Source organism: Tachysurus vachellii, chromosome 21 (assembly GCF_030014155.1).
Source record: "Tachysurus vachellii isolate PV-2020 chromosome 21, HZAU_Pvac_v1, whole genome shotgun sequence".
Lineage (NCBI taxonomy): Eukaryota > Metazoa > Chordata > Actinopteri > Siluriformes > Bagridae > Tachysurus > Tachysurus vachellii.
Window position 1 is genome coordinate 4398968 of NC_083480.1, and position 27557 is coordinate 4426524.

The 27557-nt window shown below is 36.2% G+C and overlaps 1 protein-coding gene across 2 annotated transcripts; it reads right to left on the bottom strand.

The window, feature by feature from the left end:
* Positions 1-873: 873 nt before the first annotated feature.
* snx8a (sorting nexin 8a) lies at positions 874-26960 on the bottom strand. 2 transcript variants are annotated; one of them, XM_060897505.1, is made up of 13 exons: positions 26803-26960; positions 24570-24697; positions 24317-24446; positions 19826-20016; positions 16792-16912; positions 16550-16686; positions 14561-14641; positions 14278-14438; positions 12774-12903; positions 12626-12694; positions 8451-8600; positions 5325-5471; positions 874-2716 (listed from the first exon to the last, which is right to left on the bottom strand). In XM_060897505.1, exons 1-13 carry the CDS (start codon positions 26822-26824, stop codon positions 2624-2626), a joined length of 1560 nt encoding a protein of 519 aa, XP_060753488.1. In that variant the 5' UTR covers positions 26825-26960; the 3' UTR covers positions 874-2623. The 2 variants fall into 2 exon arrangements, with proteins under 2 accessions (XP_060753488.1, XP_060753487.1); XM_060897504.1 differs by having other exon boundaries at positions 5325-5474; positions 26803-26957.
* Between the last annotated feature and the right edge of the window lie 597 nt (positions 26961-27557).

Consider the following 27557-nt stretch of genomic DNA (forward strand, 5'->3'; position numbering starts at 1 on the left):
TAATGAACAAAACAATTTAGAATTTTATCTTTAATGTGTCACGTCGTCTTCTTTAGCGTCAGTGACACTTCTGGCTTTTTTAATAGTTGTTCAATAGTTGTTATAACAGTTGTTCAAGCGCTTTGAGAAGCTGCTTTTAAAGGCGCTATACAAAATAAAGTTTATTATTATTATATTATTATTATTGTTGTTTTCGAGTCCCTCGTTTCTCAGTGTGAAAAGATGGATCTCAAAATCATATATTTAATCGAAAGGTGTCGGATGTGTAGAAGATGTGGAATGTGCAGGAGCTGGAGGAGTTTCCTGAAGAACATTAGGCAGTTTATCGGCTCAGGACAAACAAGGGACTCGTGTACAACAATCACAAACCATAAAAACACGGTGGTCACTGAATGTTCAGGTAACAACACACGGTGTTAAGATTCGAGTGAGTGTGAAGTTCTGAACTGGTTCATTTGTGCAGATCCAGTTATTATTCTCTTCTGGACTAGATGGTAAATAAATGGTTTATTTAGAGCAGAACTGAACAAACAATACAATTTTTTTCTTTCCTCTTCTTTGTTTATTAATTTATGAACATTTTGCTGATTCTGCAAAGTGAGTTAACGCGTGAAATAAAATTGTTTTGAATTTTTATAGAAGAAATATTTTTGAAAATTTTTTATTTTTATTTTAAAAATACGTCTTTAAAATGAACATTTTTAATTTTATTGTATATAAATGTGAAACGATATTATTATTATTATTATTATTATTATTATTATTATTACTGTGCTTTATTTAGAAATGCTGAAATTCTGCCACATTTTGTTTATCTTTAGTTATACCTTATGGTTTTGTATAATATGACCACATCGAATACAAAATAACAGATCATTTAAATCTCCTGCTTTATTACTGATGAGCATAAATGTACATATATTAATAACAACACAGAGGCAGCTGAATAAATGTGCACGCACGTGCCCAGCATATTCGTTCAATAAGAAATAAGATGTCATTTTCCCATAATGCCAGCAGAGGGGAATCTGCAGCACGTGATAAAACCATCAAAGAAACAAAAGTGAAATGCACAAAAAAATTGGTTATCGAATTTTTACAAGATGTTAAATCCGTATAAATCATGGCTTCTATGAACGAATCAGGATACTGCAAGATAAAAGGCCACACTAGTATATAATACACACACATGCACGGTCTGTTAGATAACATACGAGTAAAACTACTGGTATAGAATATCTATATTTCCCTGCTTTAATTTAATAAACATTTGATATCGATTTGCTTCTTTTAGTTTACTTCACATTTTCACCTGAGACATACTACACTAAGCATTTCTTTATGCTTTAAGAAAACAATCAAACAATCTTTGGTGTATTCTTCAGACGTCAGTTTCTTCTATGCAGATCCTTAATGTTGACTGTAGGGTTTTTCATACAGGTGATTGTGAACTGTGGATAAACAGAATCCTGGCTTATGTTTGAGGTTTCGCACAGCGGATACTTTAACCGGGATTAACAATGAATCCTGGCTCTTTATAATCTGACGTTTTACACTGTACTCTGTACATAAACCCTGCTGCAACCTTCTTCTTATTCGCATATTTGCCATATCAACAACCCTGACTGGATAAATACAGCGTGTGACCGCAGGACTGCCGTTCTGCCCCTGAGCAGGTATTGTTATCGTTCACATCTTCTAATCTTCTAATCTATTTAACTCGTTTGAAGTTTCTCGTGTAATTAACCAGACAGACGTTCTCGCCTACTTCCTCATCGCTACGGTGTGCATTTCTGTAATGTTCAGTGTTTTCCTGCCTGATGCTATTTACAGAGCAGTTTGTGTTAATCGATGTTACGTGTTGGTTTCCGTGTGATACGAGGCAGGTTCTGTTCAGTTGCCTGTTGCGCAGGATCTAAAAAGTAAGATTTGATCACCTCATTGTTTTACACCACAGTGTGTGGTGAAAGCTACAGTTCAGTGTTTCATAACCCCGGGTAAAAAGCCATACTAACCCTGATTCTAAATTATACGTGTGAAACTTTCCTCCACCTGGGGTTAAAAGTGGGGTTTAGAGAGACAATATCTCAGGGATAACCACAATGTGAATGGCCCTTTTAAGTATTCTAGATTTTGGGCTCAGTCTTTGCAACTATGAAATAAAATAGTTAGTGTAGTTGTGCCTCTGCTTTGTTTATCATCTCTCGCAACAATACTGCCATCCTCTGGCTGTAAACGTATTATACAGAGTATGATTATGTACAAAGGTTTACTTAAAATTAGCTTATAATGACCTATATAGCAAGCATCCAACAACTATGTTTAAAAAAAATCCTTTTTTTTATTTACGCTACCTTACAAAGATATTAATTTTATTCAAAATATGATGGTGTTATTTTGTCGTCAAGCTCAGCATGAGGCACTAACGATAAAAGATAAAGACACGGAACTGAGAAGCAGAGAAAATAACAGAGAGTGAAAGAAAGAGAGAGCAGACGAGAGAGAGAGAGAGAGAGAGAGAGAGAGAGAGAGAGAGAGAGACCCAAAGGAAAGAACAGTGCCTTGAAGCAGATCTGGCAGCCCAGCGTTTCCATTTCCTTTTTTTCTAAGCACAACATCTAGGCTATTTTGGCGTGAGAGGAGGAGACTGACATCCGTTACTGTCTGCAAAAAGTCCACTCAGCTTAGATTGAAGATTGTTCCAAACCTGGCCCATCTACATGGAGATAAAAGACAAGATCATGAGACAAGCGCCATACGAGAGCTGGACTGGGATTCTGTAAAAGCCTTAACGAAAGATAAAACATTCTTTGGAGGTTACATCAAATTTCCTGCACAATTCTTAATGTTTTATTCAACGTTTTGGAAACATATAACTATGAAGTGAACACCACATTAATTCCACACTGAGCTTTCTGTCAAATTTATTCACTGATAAGATTTAGATTGACAAATTAGTAAATTAAAGCTGCTTAAAGCTTGATTCTAAGTAGATGGATCTCATATATAAGTCTCCTTAATGGAGGAAAAACACACTATTTGTGCAGAAGTACAGTATGTAGATACTGTACCTGTGTTTGTGTTTGTTGAACATCATTCAAGATTTATTCACCTTTGCTTTTAAAAATAAGCTTCACTGTTCTCTTCTGAAAAGACTTTATTCTAGATGTTTGTCTTGAGAAGAATGAGCAAACAATGCTTAAAAACGGGTTCAGTTTTGTTTAAGCTCGTCATTAATGCAGAACAAACTTCTCTTTCAAATTATTCCTGTTTGGTTAGCTTAGTTTCTTCATTGTCCTCACTGAAACTTCCTCTTCTCATATTAACATACAAACAGTTCACATGATGATCTGCGCTCACACCTACACAAATGTAGCGTATTGCACTCATAACCTGTTCTTTTTAAACATACGCTGCATATATGAGAACGTCCGGCTCAGCAAGGTACTCTGTTAAACTAATTTAGAGCTAACGCAGATAGTCCGAATGTTCCTCCGAGCCAAATTCCACTACCTCCTTCCAGATAGGAGTAAAGTATGGGCCTCAGGATGTTTTATTTATTGCTGGAATATTTGTGAGATCTGAGGGTTGTGGTATTAAAGTCCACATGGGAAATGAAAGAATTACAATTCTTAAGGAAGTGGATGTAACCTTGAGTTTGGCTTTTGGTGCCTGGAACCGTGTTCAAGACTCAGGTTGAACAGGACATTGGAATGGGCTACATTTAGCTTTTGTGTAATGGTGTAGAGAATCTGAAGTTCTCTATGGTTACAGATTAGCGACAAAGTGATTTTCTGTCAAGAAAAGAATGAGTCTTAGATACATGTAACTTTCAAGCAGACACCCCTGCATGATTTTGTGATGTCAACGGCAAGTCCTTTTGTCTGTAAATGTGTAACCTGAGAAAATTAATTAATTAATAACAGTCCAGAAAATGTTGAGTTGTCCTCAAAGGGGACAGTGATTCTGGCTCAAGCGGTTAAGGCTCTGGGTTGAGGAGCCCCAGCACTGCCAAGCTGCCACTGCTGGGCCCTTGAGCAAGGCCCTCTAACCCTCTGTGCTGTATCATGTCTGACCCTGTGCTCTGACCACAACCTCCAAAGTTGGGATATGTGAAGAAAGAATTGTGAACTGTGCTGTACAGTATATATGAAAAAATAAAGGCTTCTTCTTCTTGTTAAATATCTTAAGAAATTATTTCAGGTGCTTGGAGAAAGGAGAGGGCCTGGTCCAGTTAGGACCGATGATACAGTGTATGGCCAGAAGTTTGTGGACACCTAACCATGACACCCATATGTGCTGGTTGAGCATCCTATTCCAAAGGCATGCCATTAATTTGGAGTTGGTCCACTCTTGTCTTCTGTGAGGTCTTTCCACTAGATGTTGGAGTGTCTATGTGGATTTGTGTTCATTCAGCTACAGGAGCATTAGTGAGATCAGACAGATGGTGTAAGAGTGAGGTGAACTACTATATGACTGCAGAAGTAAGAGTGCAACCAGCCAATTGTGGTTTAATTCAGAAGGGTGTGGATTCCCAAACACTGGAATAACTGTAGCTGTTTTCAATGGCAACATAGACCCTTTGCCTGGATGCCCTTTAGGCCTGGGGTCTTGTCAAACTTCCTGGTTGTGAATGAAGTAGAGACCACTGGCCCTAAGATGATGACTAAGGCTTGCAGCAGTATCTTTCATTCATCTTAGCTATGAAAGGTGGCAAATCCTACATTAAATATTTAGTACTTCTAGAAAGGAGGAAGCGTCCTTTATTACTGCAACACTGTACTGTATGCCTTCATGGCCTTATGATGCTCTTATCTTTTGAAATGCTTATTTTGCTTTTTCAGAATCATTGTTGAAGTATCTCTTTATATTTTTTAACTTCTCCATAAGTATGTCAATCGAGTCCAGTTCTGATATTAAAAAAGTGATATGTTTTTAGTTTAAATTAGTTCTTAAATAATGACTATAACCGATAAATTAATCATTCTGATTTCCTGAAAGGTGAAAAGGAGATTCACTGTCAGAGTTAAGTATAGTCTAAACACATCGGGGTGATTAGAAGGAAAAACGCTTACTACAGACTGTAATTAGCACCTTCATCTATGGCGCATATGGTATACTGTATGTGACACAAGAACATTTAAAAAATAATAATAATTTAATCCCCAGATAGCTGGATTAACTGGTCATGTGAATTATCCCATTCTTGGGATAAGTTTATTCCAAAGAGTTTAAACACTATCTTTTAAACTCTTTTTAAAGTTACCACGCTTTTTCACAGTTCCCTCATTTTCCCACTGTCTGGTGTATTCAAGAGTTCTCACCTCTCTGTGACTCTGCACTTGTGAACTGACGAAGGCCCCAAGGATGTGTGAGGTGATGGGAAGGTAGGCAAAGATCAGCTGGCTTTCCTGATGCACACAGAACAGCGAGAAGTAGTTTCGTAGCTCCATCGTTTGAATCGCGTTCTCCTGCTGCAGCAAGAAAGACAGAGAGATATTGTGTGCTGAATGATGATTATGTATCGAGGGCTTGTCAATCAGTGTTTACACCGTTATAGAGCCTCTCAGTCACATCTATCACTTCACAGGGCAGTGGGTAGTTTTTAACATGTGCCAGAAAGATTTGGCCTGATGATCAAGCCAGCATCTGGAGATGAGGAACATTCGGTTCTTTTTACTTCCTCTGGTTCAGTTTCTTCTTATTTTCTAGTTGATACCAAAATTCCCCGAGAATTCTAGAGAGGAAATGACTTTCTATTTAAAGAAATTTACTATGAAAACCATTTGAACAGATGGCCCAAATGAACCATAAAAAGGGCGTCTTAGTAACCCCATTACTTATTACATAAAGTTTTTAAGAAATATACATTCTGAAAATAAATTATAATGTACACTGACATACACCTTCTATATTACAAACACTGAAAGCTTTTACCTGCAGTCGGGTATTTCCTAAACGTTTCATGGTGATTTCCTGCCTGAGCTGCAAAACTTTGTAAATGAGTCACAGTAAAATGAAAGCAACAGCTGAATGAAGTGAGTTAAATCAAGAAATAGCTGATAGAATAAATCTATTTAACCTTAATCTTTAGAGATTTTAATATATTACCTTTGTCGCATGCAGTTGAACACATCTGCACTTTAATTCGCAAGTCATACATTTCTGCCACGCATCCATTTATTTATTTATATTTTATATATTTTTCCTCCCTTTACAGCTAATTCTATATATTTTTATTTTTTTTTTACTTTGATAGACAGTCAGAAAGCATCTCATGCTGTGTATGGTTGTGTATATGACAAATACTGTAAAATTTGAACTCGAGCGACTACCAACTTAAATTGAAATCTAATTGTTGCTATTTGACGAACTGAAGTTCCACTAATTTGCTCACCGTACTTAATGACAAATAATCTTAAAGCATATGACGTACAGCTCCATTTCAGTTCTAAGATATATTGGCAAGATTTGTAGAGGAAAAGGGGGGATTATGGAGTTGATACATCTGAATCACTGATGTGTGCAATATTTGTTTATTTTTATTTTTTTCCCCACATAAAGGCTGAGAAAGTTTTATAATCGCTAGAGTCAGGTATTTTGTTTGACGTCGTAGAGCTGGATATGCTGCTGAAACATGTCAAGCCTGGAACACTCTCACTTATTCATTTTCTACCTATCTCAGGCGTCATCGGGCATCAAGGCAGGATACACCCTGGACGGAGTGCCAACCCATCACAGGGCACACACACACACTCTCATTCACTCACGCAATCACACACTACAGACAATTTTCCAGAGATGCCAATCAACCTACCATGCATGTCTTTGGACCGGGGGAGGAAACCGGAGTACCCAGAGGAAACCCCCGAGGCACGAGGAGAACATGCAAACTCCACACACACAAGGTGGAGACGGGAATCGAACCCCCAACCCTGGAGGTGTGAGGCGAACGTGCTAACCACTAAGCCACTGCGCCCCCCTAAGCCTGGAACACAGCTGATCAAATGTATTTCTGATGTCCCTCAAAACAAGCTGCTATTCTAACTGTATGCTGCTGCTGACAAATTAATTTAGTTTGAGATGAGGTCGTAATTAATGTAAAGGCCCCCAAGGCACTGCTGAAAAATGCTCAATGTACATTTATTTGCAACGGCGTTTTTCTGTAAAATGACTTTATAATCAGCATCTTGGCATTGTTAAGTATGAAGAATGGCACATCTATCAGTACGCTGACAACATCAGGAATTAAGGAACTTCTCCCATTTCTCCACTGCTGAACCTTTCATGTGTTGTCAGGTTGAACAGGAGCATCATCGTTTTATTTTCTCTCCAAATGTTTCAGCTGTGACTGGGTCGCTTCAGGACACTTTCAGAAACCATCTGGGTGTCATTTTGGCATTGTTTTGATTCACAGTGGTGCTGGAAGGCTATCCGTTGCACCAAACTGAGGTCATGTCTGTCCTTGAACAGATTTTTCTCAGGGATATGTTTGTACTGTGATCCATTCATATGTTCCTACAACCTCACAGGCCTCTGAGCTCCAGCTGCTAAAAAACATCTTCACAACATGATGCTTCCTCCACAGGGCTTCAGTGTGAGATGGATTGATTTGGCAGGTAATGAGTGCTGCATGGTTTCCTTTAGAGACATTGCTTCACATTCAGGACAAAGAGTTTATTCCTGGGTTTAGCAGGCCACAGTGTCTTTTTCTCATGGCCTGGGAGTCCTTTAGTTGCCTTTTGGCAGACATGAAGCAACTCTGGCCACTCTACAATAAGGACCTGATTGATGGAGTGCTGCAGAGATGGCTGTCAATCTGGCAAGTTTTCCATGTTCCTGGACTTTATCCTTGCTCCTGGCTTCTGGACTTCCATCAGAGGGAGCTTTGGGTGCTTTGTTAGGTTCCTGAAGTTGATCAGTTTGACTGAGTGGCCTGATTCTTGTTAGTTCCAAAGCTATTACAGAGGACTATAGAAGTCACTGTATCCTAAGAGACCTTCAAAGTTTCTGAACGTTGGTGTGTTGCCTTCAGCAAGTTTGAGTATTGACACAATTCTTTTTCTGAAAAAGCTGAGAATTTTGCTTCCAGATATTGACCAATATAATTTCCAAATGCACAACAAACTTGTTGACAGATCAGAAGGACGATCCTGAGCTTCAAGTGACAGCGCAACGGTCTGAATATTTGTGTAAATGTAAGGTTCTTTTTTATTATTAATATTTTGACAAATTTACAAAAAACATAAATGAAATTCTGTTTATTCTTTTTCATCATTGAGTAATTTTTTTGCAGAAACAATGAGGGCAAACCGAAGGTCTGAACTGAACACCACTTACCTTCATTCATTGTTTTTTCCTTAATATAATAAAAGGAATTATTTAATTATTATTTAATTATGTAATTTAATAAAAATACAATAAATGTGTGTGTCTATAAGAAGACTGACCTGGATGATGCGGGACTCCAGCTGCTCCACAGACACCTGTTCTTTTGGCTGCACAGTTGCACTCATCATCTGTCTCTTCATCACGCTGTACTTCTGAAGAGCCTTCTGGTGCTCGTGCAGAACACCCTTCTCATGACGCTCACACAAATCCTGTGGAATATGCTCAGTAAGCGACATTTAACATTTTATCTCGGCTCTAAAAGGATTCCTCAGTAATCTTTAATAACATACAGCATATAATCTTAAATAAAATGTTTTGATATAGAACCTAAAATAGTTCTGTTGCTGGAAACCTAAAAACACTTCAGAATAAAGAACCTTTAACACCCATGTTAAATAGATAAAGTCACAATTTTGAGATATTAATTCAGAATTCTGAGTTATAAAGTCACAATTCTGAAATATAAAGTTACAATTCTGAGATATAAAGTCGCAATTCTGAGATATTAATTCAGAATTCTGAGATATAAAGTCGCAATTCTGAAATATAAAGTTACAATTCTGAGATATAAAGTCTTAATTCTGAGATATTAATTCAGAATTCTGAGATATAAAGTCGCAATTCTAAGATATAAAGTCGCAATTCTGAAATATAAAGTTACAATTCTGAGATATAAAGTCACAATTCTGAGATATAAAGTCACAATTCTAAGATATAAAGTTGCAATTCTGAAATATAAAATTACAATTCTGAGATATAAAGTCGCAATTCTAAGATATTAATTCAGAATTCTGAGATATAAAGTCACAATTCTGAGATATAAAGTCGCAATTCTGAGATATAAAGTCAAAATTCTGAGATATTAATTCAGAATTCTGAGATATAAAGTCGCAATTCTAAGATATAAAGTCGCAATTCTGAAATATAAAGTTACAATTCTGAGATATAAAGTCTTAATTCTGAGATATTAATTCAGAATTCTGAGATATAAAGTCGCAATTCTAAGATATAAAGTCGCAATTCTGAAAAATAAAGTTACAATTCTGAGATATAAAGTCGCAATTCTGAAATATAAAGTTACAATTCTGAGATATAAAGTCACAATTCTAAGATATTAATTCAGAATTCTGAGATATAAAGTCGCAATTCTGAGATATTAATTCAGAATTCTGAGATATAAAGTCGCAATTCTAAGATATAAAGTCGCAATTCTGAGATATAAAGTCACAATTCTGAAATATAAAGTTACAATTCTGAGATATAAAGTCTTAATTCTGAGATATTAATTCAGAATTCTGAGATATAAAGTCGCAATTCTAAGATATAAAGTCGCAATTCTGAAAAATAAAGTTACAATTCTGAGATATAAAGTCGCAATTCTGAAATATAAAGTTACAATTCTGAGATATAAAGTCACAATTCTAAGATATTAATTCAGAATTCTGAGATATAAAGTCGCAATTCTGAGATATTAATTCAGAATTCTGAGATATAAAGTCGCAATTCTAAGATATAAAGTCGCAATTCTGAGATATAAAGTCACAATTCTGAAATATAAAGTTGCAATTCTGAAATATAAAGTTACAATTCTGAGATATAAAGTCGCAATTCTAAGATATTAATTCAGAAATCTGAGATATAAAGTCACAATTCTGAAATATAAAGTTACAATCCTGAGATATAAAGTCTTAATTCTGAGATATTAATTCAGAATTCTGAGATATAAAGTTGCAATTCTAAGATATAAAGTCGCAATTCTGAAATATAAAGTTGCAATTCTGAAATATAAAGTTACAATTCTGAGATATAAAGTCGCAATTCTGAGATATAAAGTCGCAATTCTAAGATATTAATTCAGAATTCTGAGATATAAAGTCGCAATTCTGAGATATAAAGTCACAATTCTGAAATATAAAGTTGCAATTCTGAAATATAAAGTTACAATTCTGAGATATAAAGTCGCAATTCTAAGATATTAATTCAGAAATCTGAGATATAAAGTCACAATTCTGAGATATAAAGTCGCAATTCTGAGATATAAAGTCGAAATTCTGAGATATTAATTCAGAATTCTGAGATATAAAGTCGCAATTCTAAGATATAAAGTCGCAATTCTGAAATATAAAGTTACAATTCTGAGATATAAAGTCGCAATTCTGAAATATAAAGTTACAATTCTGAGATATTAATTCAGAATTCTGAGATATAAAGTCGCAATTCTAAGATATAAAGTCGCAATTCTGAAATATAAAGTTACAATTCTGAGATATAAAGTCGCAATTCTAATATATAAAGTCGCAATTCTGAGATATAAAGTCACAATTCTGAGATATAAAGTCACAATTCTGAGATATAAAGTCGCAATTCTGAGATATAAAGTCGAAATTCTGAGATATTAATTCAGAATTCTGAGATATAAAGTCGCAATTCTGAAATATAAAGTTACAATTCTGAGATATAAAGTCGCAATTCTGAGATATAGTCACAATTCTGAAATATAAAGTTGCAATTCTGAAATATAAAGTTACAATTCTGAGATATAAAGTCGCAATTCTAAGATATTAATTCAGAATTCTGAGATATAAAGTCACAATTCTGAGATATAAAGTCGCAATTCTGAGATATAAAGTCGAAATTCTGAGATATTAATTCAGAATTCTGAGATATAAAGTCGCAATTCTAAGATATAAAGTCGCAATTCTGAAATATAAAGTTACAATTCTGAGATATAAAGTCTTAATTCTGAGATATTAATTCAGAATTCTGAGATATAAAGTCGCAATTCTAAGATATAAAGTCGCAATTCTGAAAAATAAAGTTACAATTCTGAGATATAAAGTCGCAATTCTGAAATATAAAGTTACAATTCTGAGATATAAAGTCACAATTCTAAGACATTAATTCAGAATTCTGAGATATAAAGTCTTAATTCTGAGATATTAATTCAGAATTCTGAGATATAAAGTCGCAATTCTAAGATATAAAGTCGCAATTCTGAAATATAAAGTTACAATTCTGAGATATAAAGTCGCAATTCTGAGATATAAAGTCGCAATTCTGAAATATAAAGTTACAATTCTGAGATATAAAGTCTTAATTCTGAGATATTAATTCAGAATTCTGAGATATAAAGTCGCAATTCTAAGATATAAAGTCGCAATTCTGAAAAATAAAGTTACAATTCTGAGATATAAAGTCGCAATTCTGAAATATAAAGTTACAATTCTGAGATATAAAGTCACAATTCTGAGACATTAATTCAGAATTCTGAGATATAAAGTCTTAATTCTGAGATATTAATTCAGAATTCTGAGATATAAAGTCACAATTCTAAGATATAAAGTCGCAATTCTGAAATATAAAGTTACAATTCTGATATAAAGTCGCAATTCTGAGATATAAAGTCGCAATTCTGAAATATAAAGTTGCAATTCTGAAATATAAAGTTACAATTCTGAGATATAAAGTCGCAATTCTAAGATATTAATTCAGAAATCTGAGATATAAAGTCACAATTCTGAGATATAAAGTCGCAATTCTGAGATATAAAGTCGAAATTCTGAGATATTAATTCAGAATTCTGAGATATAAAGTCGCAATTCTAAGATATAAAGTCGCAATTCTGAAATATAAAGTTACAATTCTGAGATATAAAGTCGCAATTCTGAGATATAAAGTCGCAATTCTGAAATATAAAGTTACAATTCTGAGATATAAAGTCTTAATTCTGAGATATTAATTCAGAATTCTGAGATATAAAGTCGCAATTCTAAGATATAAAGTCGCAATTCTGAAATATAAAGTTGCAATTCTGAAATATAAAGTTACAATTCTGAGATATAAAGTCGCAATTCTGAGATATAAAGTCGCAATTCTGAAATATAAAGTTACAATTCTGAGATATAAAGTCTTAATTCTGAGATATTAATTCAGAATTCTGAGATATAAAGTCGCAATTCTAAGATATAAAGTCGCAATTCTGAAATATAAAGTTGCAATTCTGAAATATAAAGTTACAATTCTGAGATATAAAGTCGCAATTCTAAGATATTAATTCAGAATTCTGAAATATAAAGTTACAATTCTCAGATATAAAGTCGCAATTCTGAGATATAAAGTCGCAATTATGCTTTTCTAATTTTTTAAAACAAGGCAAAAACAAGCTAATAGTGAAATCTACTAAGTTATACTATGAAACCAGAACAGGTCTCGCTAGCACTTCATCCACACTCACCCTGTACGACTGCAGCAAATCCAGGAAGAAGTTCATTTTTTCTACCACATCATCCTCTTCTCTTCTTCCCTGTAAAAAAAAAAAACCTAAGTGCCTGAATGATCTCTTCTGTGTCCTACATGAAATCTTTCTTTAAAAGACCCAGTACCTGTTGGGCAGCTTTGTCTGATAACATCGAGAATTCAGAGGAAATCCCACGGAGAGAGAGTCTCAAATCAGCCCACATGCTCTTAGAGGAGTCCAGCACAGGCACGGGTGAGGGATCACAACCCAGTGTACTAGAGAAAGGAGTTCAGAGAAAATAAAATGGTATGTTCATGGGATAATGCAAATGCAAACAAAACAGAGCTATAATGTATTATTTAAATGAGCTTCAAATAACAAAGAAAGGTTAAACAGATAGTTTGAAATATGCAAACCAGTGCTGCATGTTTAATGTTACCTAATAATGTAATTTAGAATTAAAAGTGAAATGTTTTAAAGAAGCAGCTCAAAATAATCCAGGACTTCACCCTGGCACAAAAGCAACATTTCCCTTTAAACATGTCTGCTTTCTGAACAAGTACAATCTGCAATAGGCCACAAAAGGGAAGTATCCAAAACAAATAAGGTCATACATGCAGCTCTTCTACCTCATTGTGAGTATTGTGAGGAAAAAACTCCAGAATAATTGTCACCCTTCAAGAAAACTGTAGAAAATGTAATATAAACATTACAGACTTATAATAAACCATTTAAGAAACTAGTTTTGTTCTAATGCAAATTAAAGGTGGGGTCTGCGTTGTTTGAGAAATGCTTCAGAAAACTGCGTCGGGCCGCCATACAAAACAAAAACAAAACAAACATGTAGCCAATGAGCAGAAAGGGGCGTGTCTTGTCAATATGGGCAGAGAGAGTGTTCAGTGCGCATGTGTGACATTAGGAGAAAGCGGATTTAACATTGACATGGAGGATAAAAACAAAGAAAGAAAGCGAAGAAAGGCTTACGATAAGGCAAGAAGTAGGACGTGTTAATATAGGATCAGCTTTCCAGCGAAGGAGGGAATTAATGTCTTCCGCGTATGATAAAATTTTTTAAAAGTTTTTAAAAGTTATTGATAAAAATATCCCCTCGATCAGCTGCCCCAACAGGTTCTGCCATAATACTTGTCTGGGTTATACTTGGGTTATACTTGTCTGGTGTATGTGTGGGGCGGAGCTATCAAAACAGGGGTGAGACCCATTTGGGTTAGGGGCGTGTTTGTTTTGGTGATTTCAAATGTCAACATTGGCTTTCAAACAACGGAGACCCTACCTTTAATTCTTGTTAATCTTTTTTAAAAGAGACAAATTTCCTTTTCTCTCAAAAACATGTGGCATATATATATATAATTATAAAAAAAAATAATTTGATTAAATAGAATGTGGCTAAACTGTTAATCTCCTTTAATTCAGCATTGAGAGGAACTCGTCGTTGTGTGGAACGTTGCTGACTTGCACGAGTCTATAAAATATATAACCATTAAACACATTCACAACTATAAAAATATGCCATTAAAAAATGTAAGTAATTAAATGAGTTGATATTATAATTCAAAATTTAATAATCCCTTTCATTACAGCATATAACTTTAATCAGGTAATAATAGCTGGCATGCAGGTGTTTTTGTAACCTTAGCTCCGTCCCGAACATGAGCAGATCTGTGGCGTTCTCCTTTGAACGCTCTGCCATTCTCTCTGCTCGGTCCCGCAGCCTTAGAAAGCTGTTGTGGATATTTCTGATCAGCTCTCGGCACAAAGTGAACAGGGCCTGGAAATCCGAAGGGAGGTATTCCTACAGAAAAGTCATACACAAGCAATGTTAGGGCATGATGATTACTGGTGTAGTACAAAATCATATACAGAGGATAACGTGAGAGTTGAAGAAGAAGAAGAAGAAGAAGACGTAAACGGAACCTTGGCTTGTGTCGAGTATTTGTATGTCATAAACTCGTCTCCCATTTTCTTAAAAGCATCCCGCAGCTTTATTTGGATATCCTGAAATATTAAAAAAAAAACAATAAACAAATAAATAAATAGGAAAATTCATTTAAATATCATTATGATGTGTATAGTGGTCAAATTCTGTAAATGCTTGTACACACATGTATTCCGCTGATGTGTTTTACTGACAATTATATATAAGAGTGAATAAAGAATCAGAGCAGACTAAAGACTTACAAATACCTAAAAATCAAATAGAAAGTATCAAGTCATTTGGACTAATGATCAGCTGATTTTGAGTTCAAATCCCAGGACCACCAAGCTGCCACAAATTGATTAGTTCTTTATTTGTGTGTTTCATCATGAATACATACTCAAAATAGAGTCGTAGAATGTGTTATTTCTAGCACACATCTCTTTCTGTAAGACCAAAAACGTGTTAGCAGGCTCTAATAAAGCTGAACAATCACAGCTATAAGCCGAATCTGGACAGGATAAGTCTGGACAGTGATGGATACCAGTGATGGTACTCTGTGATTTTCTTATCAGTAATATCTGTGTTTTCCTCTTCCTATCATAGGAAAAGTACATATCAGACTAATGTTTTTTGTTTTTTTATCAAATCCATAGTCGTCTGATCTATTTAATACTGTCCGGATGTCATTTTGCAGCCAGATGCTTCCATTCGCTTACTTTATTTCGCATAGCATGTGTATCAAATAATCCAAGAATAGAGGACTGCAATCCTACGGTGGTAATATTATAAGTATTATAAGTAATATTATAAGTATACGAGTCTAGTAATAAACCGTATGAACAGTATCGCTCTTCCTTATTCAGCTAATATTAGATGCCACCAAATCGATCAAATCAATCAATAAATAAGAAAAACATTGAATACTAATCCCAATTATATCGACTGTATTTAAACCTGGTGGTCCAGATTTGAGAGATTTATCATAGTGGAGATAAAACAAGACACTAATCCCATCTGGAAAAAGTGACAAACCAAAGAAACTCAAAAAAAATTAGTTCTTTGATGATGCAATACCAAACATGCTGGAAGATGATAAAAAACTTCAAGGAAAAGGATTTGAAGAATTAATCAGCAGAAAAGCTTTAGCATAAATAGAAAGAGCCTAAAACTGTACTAGTCTGATCTTAGCACTATTATCAGTTGATATAAACAACTGGTGAACCCCAGAAAAACCAAAAAACCAACGTTATAACAGATCTGTAAAGGTCTTGAACATCTCTCTAGTTTTTCGAGTTCTTTACTGTTCTTACCAGTCGACTAAACAGATTTAATATTTAGATAGATGCTGGGTGATTGTTTTAATTCCAAATCCAATGTATTAGACACCAAAACAATACAAGTTTAATTGTTCTACACATATGTACTGTAGATACATATCGTCGCTGTCGGGCGGAAACCTCGTATGTCCAAATTTGGTCATTTTCATATTTTTTCACATATCGATGCTATTGGTCAGTCCCCACGTGGGTCTGTTATTTTTACAAGTTATTAACCAATCTAAAGTCTTGAAAATAGCTTGAGCGCAAATCTCATAACTCCATTGGACACTTCAACTGTCCACCTCTTCCTCACTCCGCGGGAGAGCTTCACGGCATATTTCTCCTTAATAAGAGTCGCAACGAATCAACACGTCTTCTGAGGTAAATGTCTTCAAAACACTGGGCTCAAAGAAAAAAAAATCTTGACCCCCGCTAGTTCTGGTGCTCGTCTGAGGACAGGAATTTAGCGCAAGACAATCCACTGCAACGCAGTCTAAACCCTGTGCACTGCAGATAAGGTACGGCGTTTTTTTTAATTTCCTGAAAAGTAATGGTTTTGGAGATATGAGGATTCCGCACAACAGCGACGATATACAAACAGCAATAGTGTAGCAACACTATGTTTAGTATTGCTTAATATAAAGAAAAGTGAGAAAAGTTTCCTACCGAGCCATTAAACGTGAGAAATACTTTAACAAGCTCGTCCTCGGAGATAAAGGGATGTCTTGCAACAAGGTTCAAAAATCTAGCCAAACCACGCCGCCGTCCTTCGATGAACTCTTTCTCTGACATTGACTTCAATACTGTGGTGAACAGAGCAGAATGTTAATTGTGATAAATTTGTAAAATTTACCCAAAATATTACCAAAAACACAAAGAAGCATATAATACACAGCATAAAATCATACCTCCTTTAAGCACTCTTTTGGGTGGTAGGGCAGGCACCATTCTGTAGGCATACCTCTGCAGCAAAAGCTCATGGAAGACATCAAAGTCACTGTAACGCCGATAGACGGAAATTTTGAAGCGCTAAAAAACAGTAGATCGTGGTAAGTTTTTGCATGCAGAGAATGTTGTGATTCTGATTCAACTGGTGTTGTCATGGGTGGCGAGGATAAAAACCCGACCCAAATGCAGGGATAACAAAGACACGATTTATTCATACAGATGTGCATGTTATCAATAGTGATGCCCTACACTAATTTAAGCTCCCCAGAGAGCACCGTATCTCATTTCTTCATGGCCTACAGAAACACAAGTGTTGGACACACGCCTTTAAGAATCTACTATTCATGATTGCTTCACCTGAGTCGGTCTGGGCTTTCATGCTGTGAATCTTCGGTTCTACCACATCCAAAAGGTGATCTACTGGATTCAGAGCCGGTTACTGTGAAGGCCACTGGAGATCACTGGTGATCTCATCGTCTTGTTCCTTAAACCAGTTTAGTATGACTTTTACTCTGTGGCATGGTGCATTATTTATCACACTGGAAGTCTCTATGCGAAGATGGTAAATTGTAGCCATGAAGATGATCCACATGGATCATTAACAATACTCATATAGTCTGCATTCTTGCTTGGTACAAAGTGTGTCATAAAAAACCTTCCCCACACAATTACATCACCTCCACCAGTCTAAACCTCTTAAACAAGGCAGGTTGGTCCAAATTCTAACCCTACCATCTGTGAGCCATCAGTAGAAAAACAGAATCATCAGACCAGTGTTTCTCCAGTCTTCACCTGGCCAGTTTGGGTGAGTCTGTGCAAACGAAAGTCTCAGATTCTTGTTCTTGGCTGACAGGAGTAGATCCCAGCATGGTCATCTTCTTTTGTAGACCATTCGCCTCAAGGTTTGAGATGTTCAGCAGGTTGTTGGAGCTCAGGCTTTTCTAGCTTTAAATGCTTTTTTAAAGCATTCTAGATCTGTTTTGTTCAGTGTTTAGTTTGAGAATTTCTGTTACCTCTGGGTGCTTCATCATTGGAGATGGGTCATTTCTGGGGATGTACTGGGATGTCAATTGAGCAGTGCCATAATGAGAAAAATTACCTACTGCAAATGGTGATGAAGTGTGTGTGTGTGTGTGTGTGTGTGTGTGTACAGGGAATGAGTGAAGTGAGGAAGTGTCAGGAGTCACACATGTGTGTGAGTGGAAAGTGTGATTAGAGTGTGTAAAGGTAGCGAGGGAGTGTGTAAGCAGCATATGTGAGTGAGTGAGGGCGTGAGTTTGAGTGTGAGTAAAGTGAACACAGACAGATAGAGAAACTACATTTACAAATATAATCACTGTAATCACTGTGCCCACAAATTACATGCCAAAAAGAACAGTGTTGTTTTGCGCTTTAGTCTATAATAAAAGCTGACGAACTCCAGTGACAGGGCGAGTAGATGCAACGACCGATTATAATCTGATCAACACTGGGTGAAGAGCTCGCTCTAGAGAGCTATTGTACAACGTCTGTGTGTACATGCTGTTTTTTTTTTTTTTATCTATCGGCTTTAACTAACAGACTGCTCAATTATATGCTTGTTTGTTCAGGTCTAATTATTTTTCCAGTATTAGATTTTATCAGGAAAGTATTTAATCTATTAAAGGAAAAGAAGAAGCAGTGGATATGCTTGAGTATACAGTACACTATATCTTTATGTATTCTATGCTTTATTTAATATCTGTTATTGCTGTTTTAATATGATCTTGGCACAGCTGCTGGTGCCACACAGGCTTGTGTGAGTATTTCTGTAACTGCTGATCGCCTGTGATTTTCACCCACAACAGTTTTTTTGGAGTTTACACAGAACAGTGGAAAAAACAAGAAAAAATCCAATGAGCGGCTGCTCTGTGGGCTACGGTACAATTCCAGAAACCACTTTTTACAATGTTGTTTAGCAGAAAAGCATCTCAGAATGCACAACATGTTAAACCTTGAGGTAAATAATGTCTACAACATCAGAGAACCACAGTGGTTTCCAGATTTCTAAATGTTCTTCGTGTCAAATGTATGAATCTATAGACTCAACCTTCAAACTAGCTCACTTCTGAGTAGGCCTAGTACTTTAGTATGCACAGTGGTTCCTTGGTTGTATACTGGATTTATGTTGCAATAGGAATAATTAATGTAGTGATTATCCTCTATCCAGATAATTTGACCATCCACTGAGAATCTGGACAACATTCCAAAATGGCTGACTCTCAAACAATACAGTGTATGAGGAGGGAATAAATTCAAACCCGGCTGTAAAAACGAGTCCTTTGCCATATTTGTTCTCTTGATGTTCTCTACACATGACACTCATTAGCAAAGTGTGAATGGCATTCAAGTCCACATGATGACGTCCGTGAAAAAAGTCTGTACGCTCGAGATCACTTTCTCCTAAAACGTCTAAATGTTCAAATCTGAGGTAGCTGGCAAGTGCTGAATGGATTTTTCATGACATTTCTAGCTCTGAAAAAATAAATAAATAAATACATAAATACATAAACTGGTACTAAAGGTCATCGCTTTATAACTCTGAGGAATCTAGCAAACATTTCCTAGGCAAAGAAGAGCTCATACTTTTATTAATAGTTATAGTTTAACTTGTGTTTTTCCAACTGGATTTTTTTTTTTAAATAAAGAATGTTTTATTTTCATTCACTTGTGTTAAGTCACCTTGGCCATTCATCTATGTTTGGTAACATGCTCTGCTTTAAGCAATAGTTGTCTATCAAAGCACCATTTCAAGTCATGTCAGGTCAGGTCAAGAAGCTTTTATTGTCATTTCAACCATATATGCAGTAGCTGACGCAGGTCATAGTGAAATGAGACAACGTTCCTCCAGGACCATGGTGATACATAGAACAACACAGAGCTAAGGACTTAAAGTAAGTTAGTCCTAGCCACATAAAGTGCATCTGTGCAACCTGGTGCAAACACTACAAGACAAAACACAAAAGCTCCTCTTACCTCACTGGTGACCTGATACTCCACATGTTTGAGGAACAGGCCTTTCTTCTCAGGGATGAGCTCCACCTTGATGGTGTCTTTGCTCAGCAGGTTGGTCAATGACAGAGACATGAGAAGAGGGTTCTCCTGAGCTGGAGATGTTCTCAGGGTATGCAAATCCTTTGGGTCTCCCAGCTGGGGTTTAGGAAACTCTGTTTAAAAAAAAAAAATAAATAAATAAATAAAAAAAAATAAAAAGGCGTTTAATTTTTTACCCCCTGAACCTTCTTTATGTATCCGGACAAGAGGGGCTCAGCGTGTGAGTGTCAGGAATGAGTAGGTGCTCTAGCAACTAACGAGTGATAAAGGTCACATTCGGATATCAGAGCCCGACGGAAAGGCAGAGACTTTGAAAATGTCACAAAAAAAGGAAAAACAAGATAAGAAAAGTACCGTCGGTCATTGATAACCATCACGTGTCTTCAAAAAGACTCGTTTTTTTCAATCTCTTGAAGATAGTAAGATAAAACCAACAGTTTTTTATAGCCAAAGGGCTGACATATGAGCCACCTTTTCTAAACGTCTCCTTACAGAAGTAGAAGAAAGACTACATTAATATAATTTGAATTTTGAACTTAGCTTTGAATTCCATCCTGCACACCCATCAGAGACTTTTCTCAAACCATCACAAACATCCTAATAATCTCCGCTAATAATCCTGTCAGTACAGAGAGACTAATCTTATACACGGGTGAAAGAAAGTTATAAAATTGCCTTTCTACATAAATAAATATGAGGACAAATCCTCAAAACAGATGCTATATTTACACAGAAGTCACATAAACATAGACCTGAGTATGTGCTAGATTACCACTGGTCAGCTAACAGCTACATATGAGGCTGACCCACATTTAATCGCGCAATGTTTTCCCAGACGGTGCAAACAGTCCTGCTGCCACTACATAAATCTTTTTTTTTTTTTATGTTCAATACAATGCAAGCAATTCACGTCTTCTTAAACAAATTTAACAAATACATAACATAGAAAGTGAATAACATGATGCTATAACTATCCATAATGCAACCAGAAAATAAGGAAACTTCAATTCATATACATAGAAAAAAGGAAAAAATGACAAATAATTAAATGTATTTAAACCCACAAAAGGGGTCAGGGGTTCAATCAATGGGTTAGACATAAAGTCATTTGTTTAGGCCATTGTACGGTGGCCGAGAAGTGCAAAACAAATGAACAAATCCGAAAACAAATGAACAAATCCGAAAACACATTAACAAATCCCGAAAACACATTAACAAATCCGAAAACACATTAACAAATCCGAAAACAAATGAACAAATCCGAAAACACATTAACAAATCCGAAAACACATTAACAAATCCAAAAACAAATTAACAAATCCGAAAACACAACGACAAGCCAGACAACCCGGAAACGGTAGTGTATCGTTTTTGAATGGAAACTTACCGATCATTGGACAAGACACCTGTCACTCAAGATATACAGGTATGGAATCTTATGTGTAATGTGTAAAGTTCTCCGTTTAAATAAAGTTCTCTGTTCAAGAATATAACAGAATTAATCCACAGTAATCCATTCCATCCATCCATTCCAACTTTTCCCTGCGGCAGACTGTTGAACTTCATGTATAACTTGAGTGACAGGTGTCTTGTCCAATCACAAACTATACCAACCGCTTCCGGGTTGTCTGAAATGTCGTTGTGTTTTCTGATTTGTTAATGTGTTTTCTGATTTGTTAATGTGTTTTCTGATTTGTTTTCTGATTTGTTAATGTGTTTCGTGCACCGATTCAGACAAGCCGGAAGTGGTAGGTATAGTTTGTGAATGGAAACTTACCGATCATTGGTCAAGACACCTGTCATTAAAGATATACAGGTGAATGAAAGGTGTCTCGTCCGATGATGGTAAGTTTCCATTCACAAACTATACCAACCGCTTCCGGGTTGTCTGATTTGATAATGTGTTTTCGGATTTGTTAATTTGTTTTCGGATTTGTTCATTTGTTTAGGGATTTGTTAATTTGTTTTGGGATTTGTTAATTTGTTTTGGGATTTGTTAATGTGTTTTGGAATTTGTTAATGTGTTTTCGGATTTGTTAATTTGTTTTCGGATTTGTTAATTTGTTTTCGGATTTGTTAATTTGTTTTGGAATTTGTTAATTTGTTAACCATGACTATTAAAGATGACTAGTAAAGACCAGAGTATCTAAATGCTTCGTGTTCAGTGCCACCCCAAACATCGCTCTCTTTTAAAAAATAAGATCTGTACAATACTTTTAATTGTATAAAACAGAGCCTTTTATACGTATATACGTTATACATATTGAGCTTGTATACAAACACAATTTCCAATGGAATGTTTTAACTCATAACCCGACACCAAAAAATGTCATTTGTGGTTGTTTTGTTATGTCCATTTTCAGCACTGAATGTTTTTGCATGTCAGACGGAACAGTGGGGATTAACGGCTCATATGAAAGTAGACACTCAAGTCTCGTGGTTTATTATTTCTGTTTTTACATGACCTACTACGGGCATCAATTATATGGTTATCTTCCATCACCAAGTTTTGTGTACATTTATCTAAACAGAGATAAAAACATCTCACACTGAAAGCCAACCATGTTCTGACTCGTATATCAGATCTGTGGAGATAAAATCATTTGTTTATTTATATTGATTGAAAATGTCCCATAATTTGATTTTCAGTCCTCTGGCAAAACAGAAGATTAGTGTCCTAGTAAAAAAAGAGTTAAATGTAACACATCGTCCAAAGGTTTTTGATGTCGAACTCTGAAAACAGAGATAAGGTAAAATATTTTACCTGAAAATATCTAAAAATATGAGAATATAACTAAAGTAACTAAAATCTATAAATGAATGAAAAGTGGGATCTTCTTTGAGATCTTGGAAAGATTAACACTTTTATCCTGCCGTCAGATCTATGTAAGGTTGGGCAAAGAAATGGTTCTTAATTAACTGTGTTAAATTAGAAGCTGTTTCTTCAAACATGTTTACATTTACGGCATTTGACATTAGTTTTTTTATTCAGTTGAGCAGATGAGGGTTAAAGTCCTTACACAGGGACCCAGTGGTGGCAGCTTGGTGGACCTGGGATACAAACTCCTAACCTTCCAATCAGTAGTCCAACACTTTAACTACTAGGCTACCACATTCACTACTTACATTTGATATAATTTTTTACACCTGAGCAATTGAGAGTTAAGGGCCTTGCTCAGGGGCCCATTAGTGGTAGCTTGGTGTATAACTTAACCCTTGTATGTTGTTCATATATTTGTTACTCAGCCAGTGTTGGTGGGTCTGATGGACCGCTGCATTTTTGGGTTTTTAATTCAACACAATCAAAGATTTGATGTTAAAATACTCTACAGATGTTTACTTCATCCCAATTACAAGCAACATAAACAGCATATATGGTTAACATTTGCCCTTTATCTTTATTACATCACATTTTTTAATTAAAGCGCGACTCGTTTTTTGTTTGTTTTTTTTAATAAAATGTAATAAAAAAAGAAAATCAAATTTAATCAAGTAATGAGTGGAAAAAAATCAACAAATTTACAAGGAAGCAAAGTTTTTCAAAACGATCCCAACTCAATAGCCATCTTCATAACTAGCCAGTAACTTGTAGCACAAACTTAGCGTTTGCCCTTTCACCTCTGTGCAGCCATACCCATGATTTACACCCTTCACATGTTACAATAATATATGTTGTAATTATGTGTTTCAGCAGCGTCAGCAGCGAATCCTGAATGTACAGTATCACAATGACAAGACATGAGTGGTGATAAACCTTTGGCAAGTAGAAGATGGAAAGAAACATGAGACATTGGCTTCGCTTCATGCAGCAGAACAACCACTGGGCAGCACCTGAAATAACACCGTTTCACCAACAAACCACGATATTTAAAAAAAAAAAGAGCTTTAACTCGAGGTTGCTGCAAAGGAAAAAACCCACAGCATTCAAAAAAAAAAAAAAAATACTCCAGGAGGAAGTCAGCTTTTCTGACAATGATCACAGGAAAAAAAGCATTAACTATAAATAGCATTCAGTAGGGGATCATCCAAGTGTTAACTTCACACTGAATAACAAAGTTACACAGAATTCGACAGGAAGGAATGAGAACACACAGGGAAACAACAAAAGCACAGAAAGTGCTGATATGCTTGTTTTTTAGGGTAGGAATGGAGGGAGGATACAGATACAAGTCCAGATACAATAATTTATATGACTTTAGGGAGGTTAGTTAGAAATACAAAAAAAAAAAAACTCTGTAGTTTCATCACAGATTCTCAAATTTTATTACTAGCAGAAACTCGTGTTGGTTAAAGGTTAATAAGAAGCTAGTGAGCCACATGACAGGTCATATAGTGTGCTCTGGGAGGTGACTGGGACTGTTGTCCTTTTAATGGCATTCGGATTCCTGTTCTGCTAAGATAAAATGTGCTTACCTTGTATGCAGTTCTCCAAGAGTTTGGGGCTCGGCTGCTTCCCTTGTTGAGCAAGCGCTATCAGAGCCAGGGCTTTATAGAGAGACACCTTACTTAGAAAACCATCTCTTTTATCTACATGCTCTGTTATCTGGAATGAAAACAAAGTGCACATGTAACTTTCTATAATAATATTATTTATGGCTCTCAGTTGAAGCAGAACCCACAACGTAGACCCTTTATAAACCCAGAAGCAGGGAGTTATATAGCAAACCTGGTTGTGTACGGAGACAGAGAGATCAGTCCTGTTGAGGAGTCTTTGGAAGACATCGATCGATACCCGTTCGTCCGTCCTACTACATAGAGCTTGGTGGACTTCCCTATAATAAGGAGGGACCGATCCTGTAAATGACAAGAAAATATAGATTGAAAGGTGTTAATGTGTAAATATATGTAAATAGATATTATATCGTATCTATATCCAAGACAAAGAGTTTTACATTTATTACTGCAGTTTTTAATTTGGACATGAAGTAAGGTTGTGAAATTGAAGATTGGCTAAAACTGTTCGGCATTTAATGATACATTCACACATACAGTACAACGACCCAAGCCATCCGAGATTGTTCATTTTCATTGAGAGCAGGAGACTTCCACTGACACGAGTGACAAACTTCATGCAAATATTGATCGACTTGGTGCCAGCGGTACCAATGGGGTGAAGACGGTAGAGCACATGTGATCCGAGGCAAAAAAAAAGCAAACATCGCCTTTCCTTTATGTTGTGTGATGCGATAGGATTTAAAACACAGATGCTTGCCTACAAAGCCAAAAATGCACCAGCTCCCTGTTACCTCAAAGTTCTTATCACTCCTCACACTGAACCTAGCTCCCTAAGATATACCAGCACTGCTCGAATGGTTCCATCTATCAGGGTAAGAAGGAGGTACACATCATGACTCTTTTCTCATCTGGCTCCTGAGGTGGTGGAACGAACTTCCCCTAGATGTCAGAATAGCTGAGTCACTGACTGACCAATCAGTAGCTGCCAAAGATTATAGGTTTTAACTGGTCAAGATGGAAGGCCACCTTTATGCCAGCTCATGAGTTGTAGTAGAAAGCAAACTGTTTCTGAAATATGCTACTAATACAACACTACAGAAAAGTCATTATTTAGATAATAACATAGCAGTAAGGCTCTACCTGTGCTCTGGTTGCTGGTAGCTGGCCAGAACTAGCTGGATAGTTCCGTAGGTTCTATAGACATAATTTTCTGTCTATATATGAAGAATGTATGAACACATTAAAAAAACATTGTGAACTTCTAGCACATATTAGGTATGGATGCTTCTCATGACCTTTTACATTTACAGCATTTGGCAGATGCCCTTATCCAGAGCGACTTACATTATCTCATTTTTTGTACAACTGAGCAATTGAGGGTTAAGGGCCTTGCTCATTAGGGCCAACCTGCTGATTGTTAGCCCAACACCTTAACCACTAGGCTACCACATGCCTTGTACATATGAAAAGGGTTGACATATTTAGGATGTGCAGCCACTTACAGAAGGATAAACAGTCAGGAATCTGGCACTAAATCATAACAAAGTACCCGGTTATGTGCACTATATCATGTGATATATCTGTCATCACATATGGTTCTTTCCCAAACTGTAGCCTAAAGTAGAAGTGTGCAATTGTATTGAATATCTTTGTATAATGTAACATTAAAGTTTCGCTTCACTGGAACTAAGGGGACTATCCCAAACACTGTTCCATCATGACTCTGAACATGTACACAAAGAACAGAGCTCCATGAAGACATGGTGTGTGAAGGTTGGAGCGGAAGACCTTGAGTGTCCTGCACTGAGCCCTGACTCTGACTCAACCCCACTGAACACAGACTGAACCCCAGACCTCCTCACTCTTACACCATCAGTGTCTGATCTCACTAATTCTCTTAAAGAAAACAAGCACTTTTTTCTGTTTAAATATCTCATAACACAATAAAACTGTTACTACATGCACAGACGCCTCTCCAACGTCTGCTACGAACGAGTTTCCTACAAATATCAACAATCAGTAATGATATTTTCTATTTATTTACTGCTTTTTATGCACGAGCGCAAAATAAAAAAAAAGAAAGTTGTTCTGCTCGAGTTACACAACAGGCGCCTGCGCGTGCGCGTTGTCCACAAAGTGCCACGGTTCGTCTCGCGCTCGCCGCGTGCACTGTTTATAGCCGTCAGTACACAACACGTGGGCAATGCGTAAAAGCCAACAGGAACAATCACGAGCAAACAGCTAGTCGTGTTTGCAAACAAATCTAAATCCGCTACAATAAAACAATCGAGTTTTGATCAGCGAAAGTGTTTGAGAAACAGACACAAGTCATTTCTAACACTGTAACAATGCATATTATCAGACAAAAATGAGGTTGAACCAAAAAGACAATCCGAATGCAACTAAATCTCTCACCAAAAGATACTTAAGTGACACGACTTTACCTTCATTGAGCTCCCCATCCATCCTCACACTGTCATGTGAGTACTCTGCACCTCCATGTGATTTCCTACTGCAGGACTGTGTGTAGGAGGAGTCTGACTTCTAGATGAAAACAGAGCTCATTTCATCATGGGTTGGTCTCAAATCTGGTGATCTAGCATTAAAGTGGGACTAAACAACCTCTACAGCAATACAAATCTGCCTCCTGGAGATCAGCCTGCACTTTATGACCCAAAGTATGACCCAAAGATTATTACACTTTATGACCTACTGACCATCACAGTTACCATCATGCTGTATGTGGTCTTTCCTCAAACTGGTGAATACATGTGTAATTATAGCTCATTTGATCACTTGTAATTAACATTTTCCTGAATACATTCTCTCATTTGTGCTGCTAGACGCGGTGGTAATTTCATCCTTGTGACTCAAACTTTTGATTCACCTTCCTTAAGTAAATCTTGTTGATTTTCTTGTCTTCTTGTTTGCATGTCTACAAATGTATTGAGACTGAAAATGGTGTTTAAAATCTATTCAAATGTCCACCGCAGATCTGTTATATTTTTGTATATTTTGCATACTGAGGTATAAAAAAATCAGTATCAAATGCATGGTTTATATTGTGTGATGTCATCATCAATCACTACATATTCATAAATGGGATTGAACAGACATGAAACCTCTCCAGTGCTCATGTATACATTCTCTTTGCTCCGCCTCCTTTACCTCTCGTTGACACCGGTAAGACTCATTCATG

Bases quoted from the DNA above. Each gene is read 5' to 3' on its own strand.
- snx8a (XM_060897504.1), bottom strand. From the start codon at position 26,824: ATGGATGGGGAGCTCAATGAAG. The intron at 12,904-14,277 runs GTTACAAAAACA...TCCTTTCTCTAG, and splicing joins ATGTTCGGGACGGAGCTAAG to TACACTGGGTTGTGATCCCT. The intron at 5,475-8,450 runs GTCAGTCTTCTT...TTCTTGCTGCAG, and splicing joins TGGAGTCCCGCATCATCCAG to CAGGAGAACGCGATTCAAAC.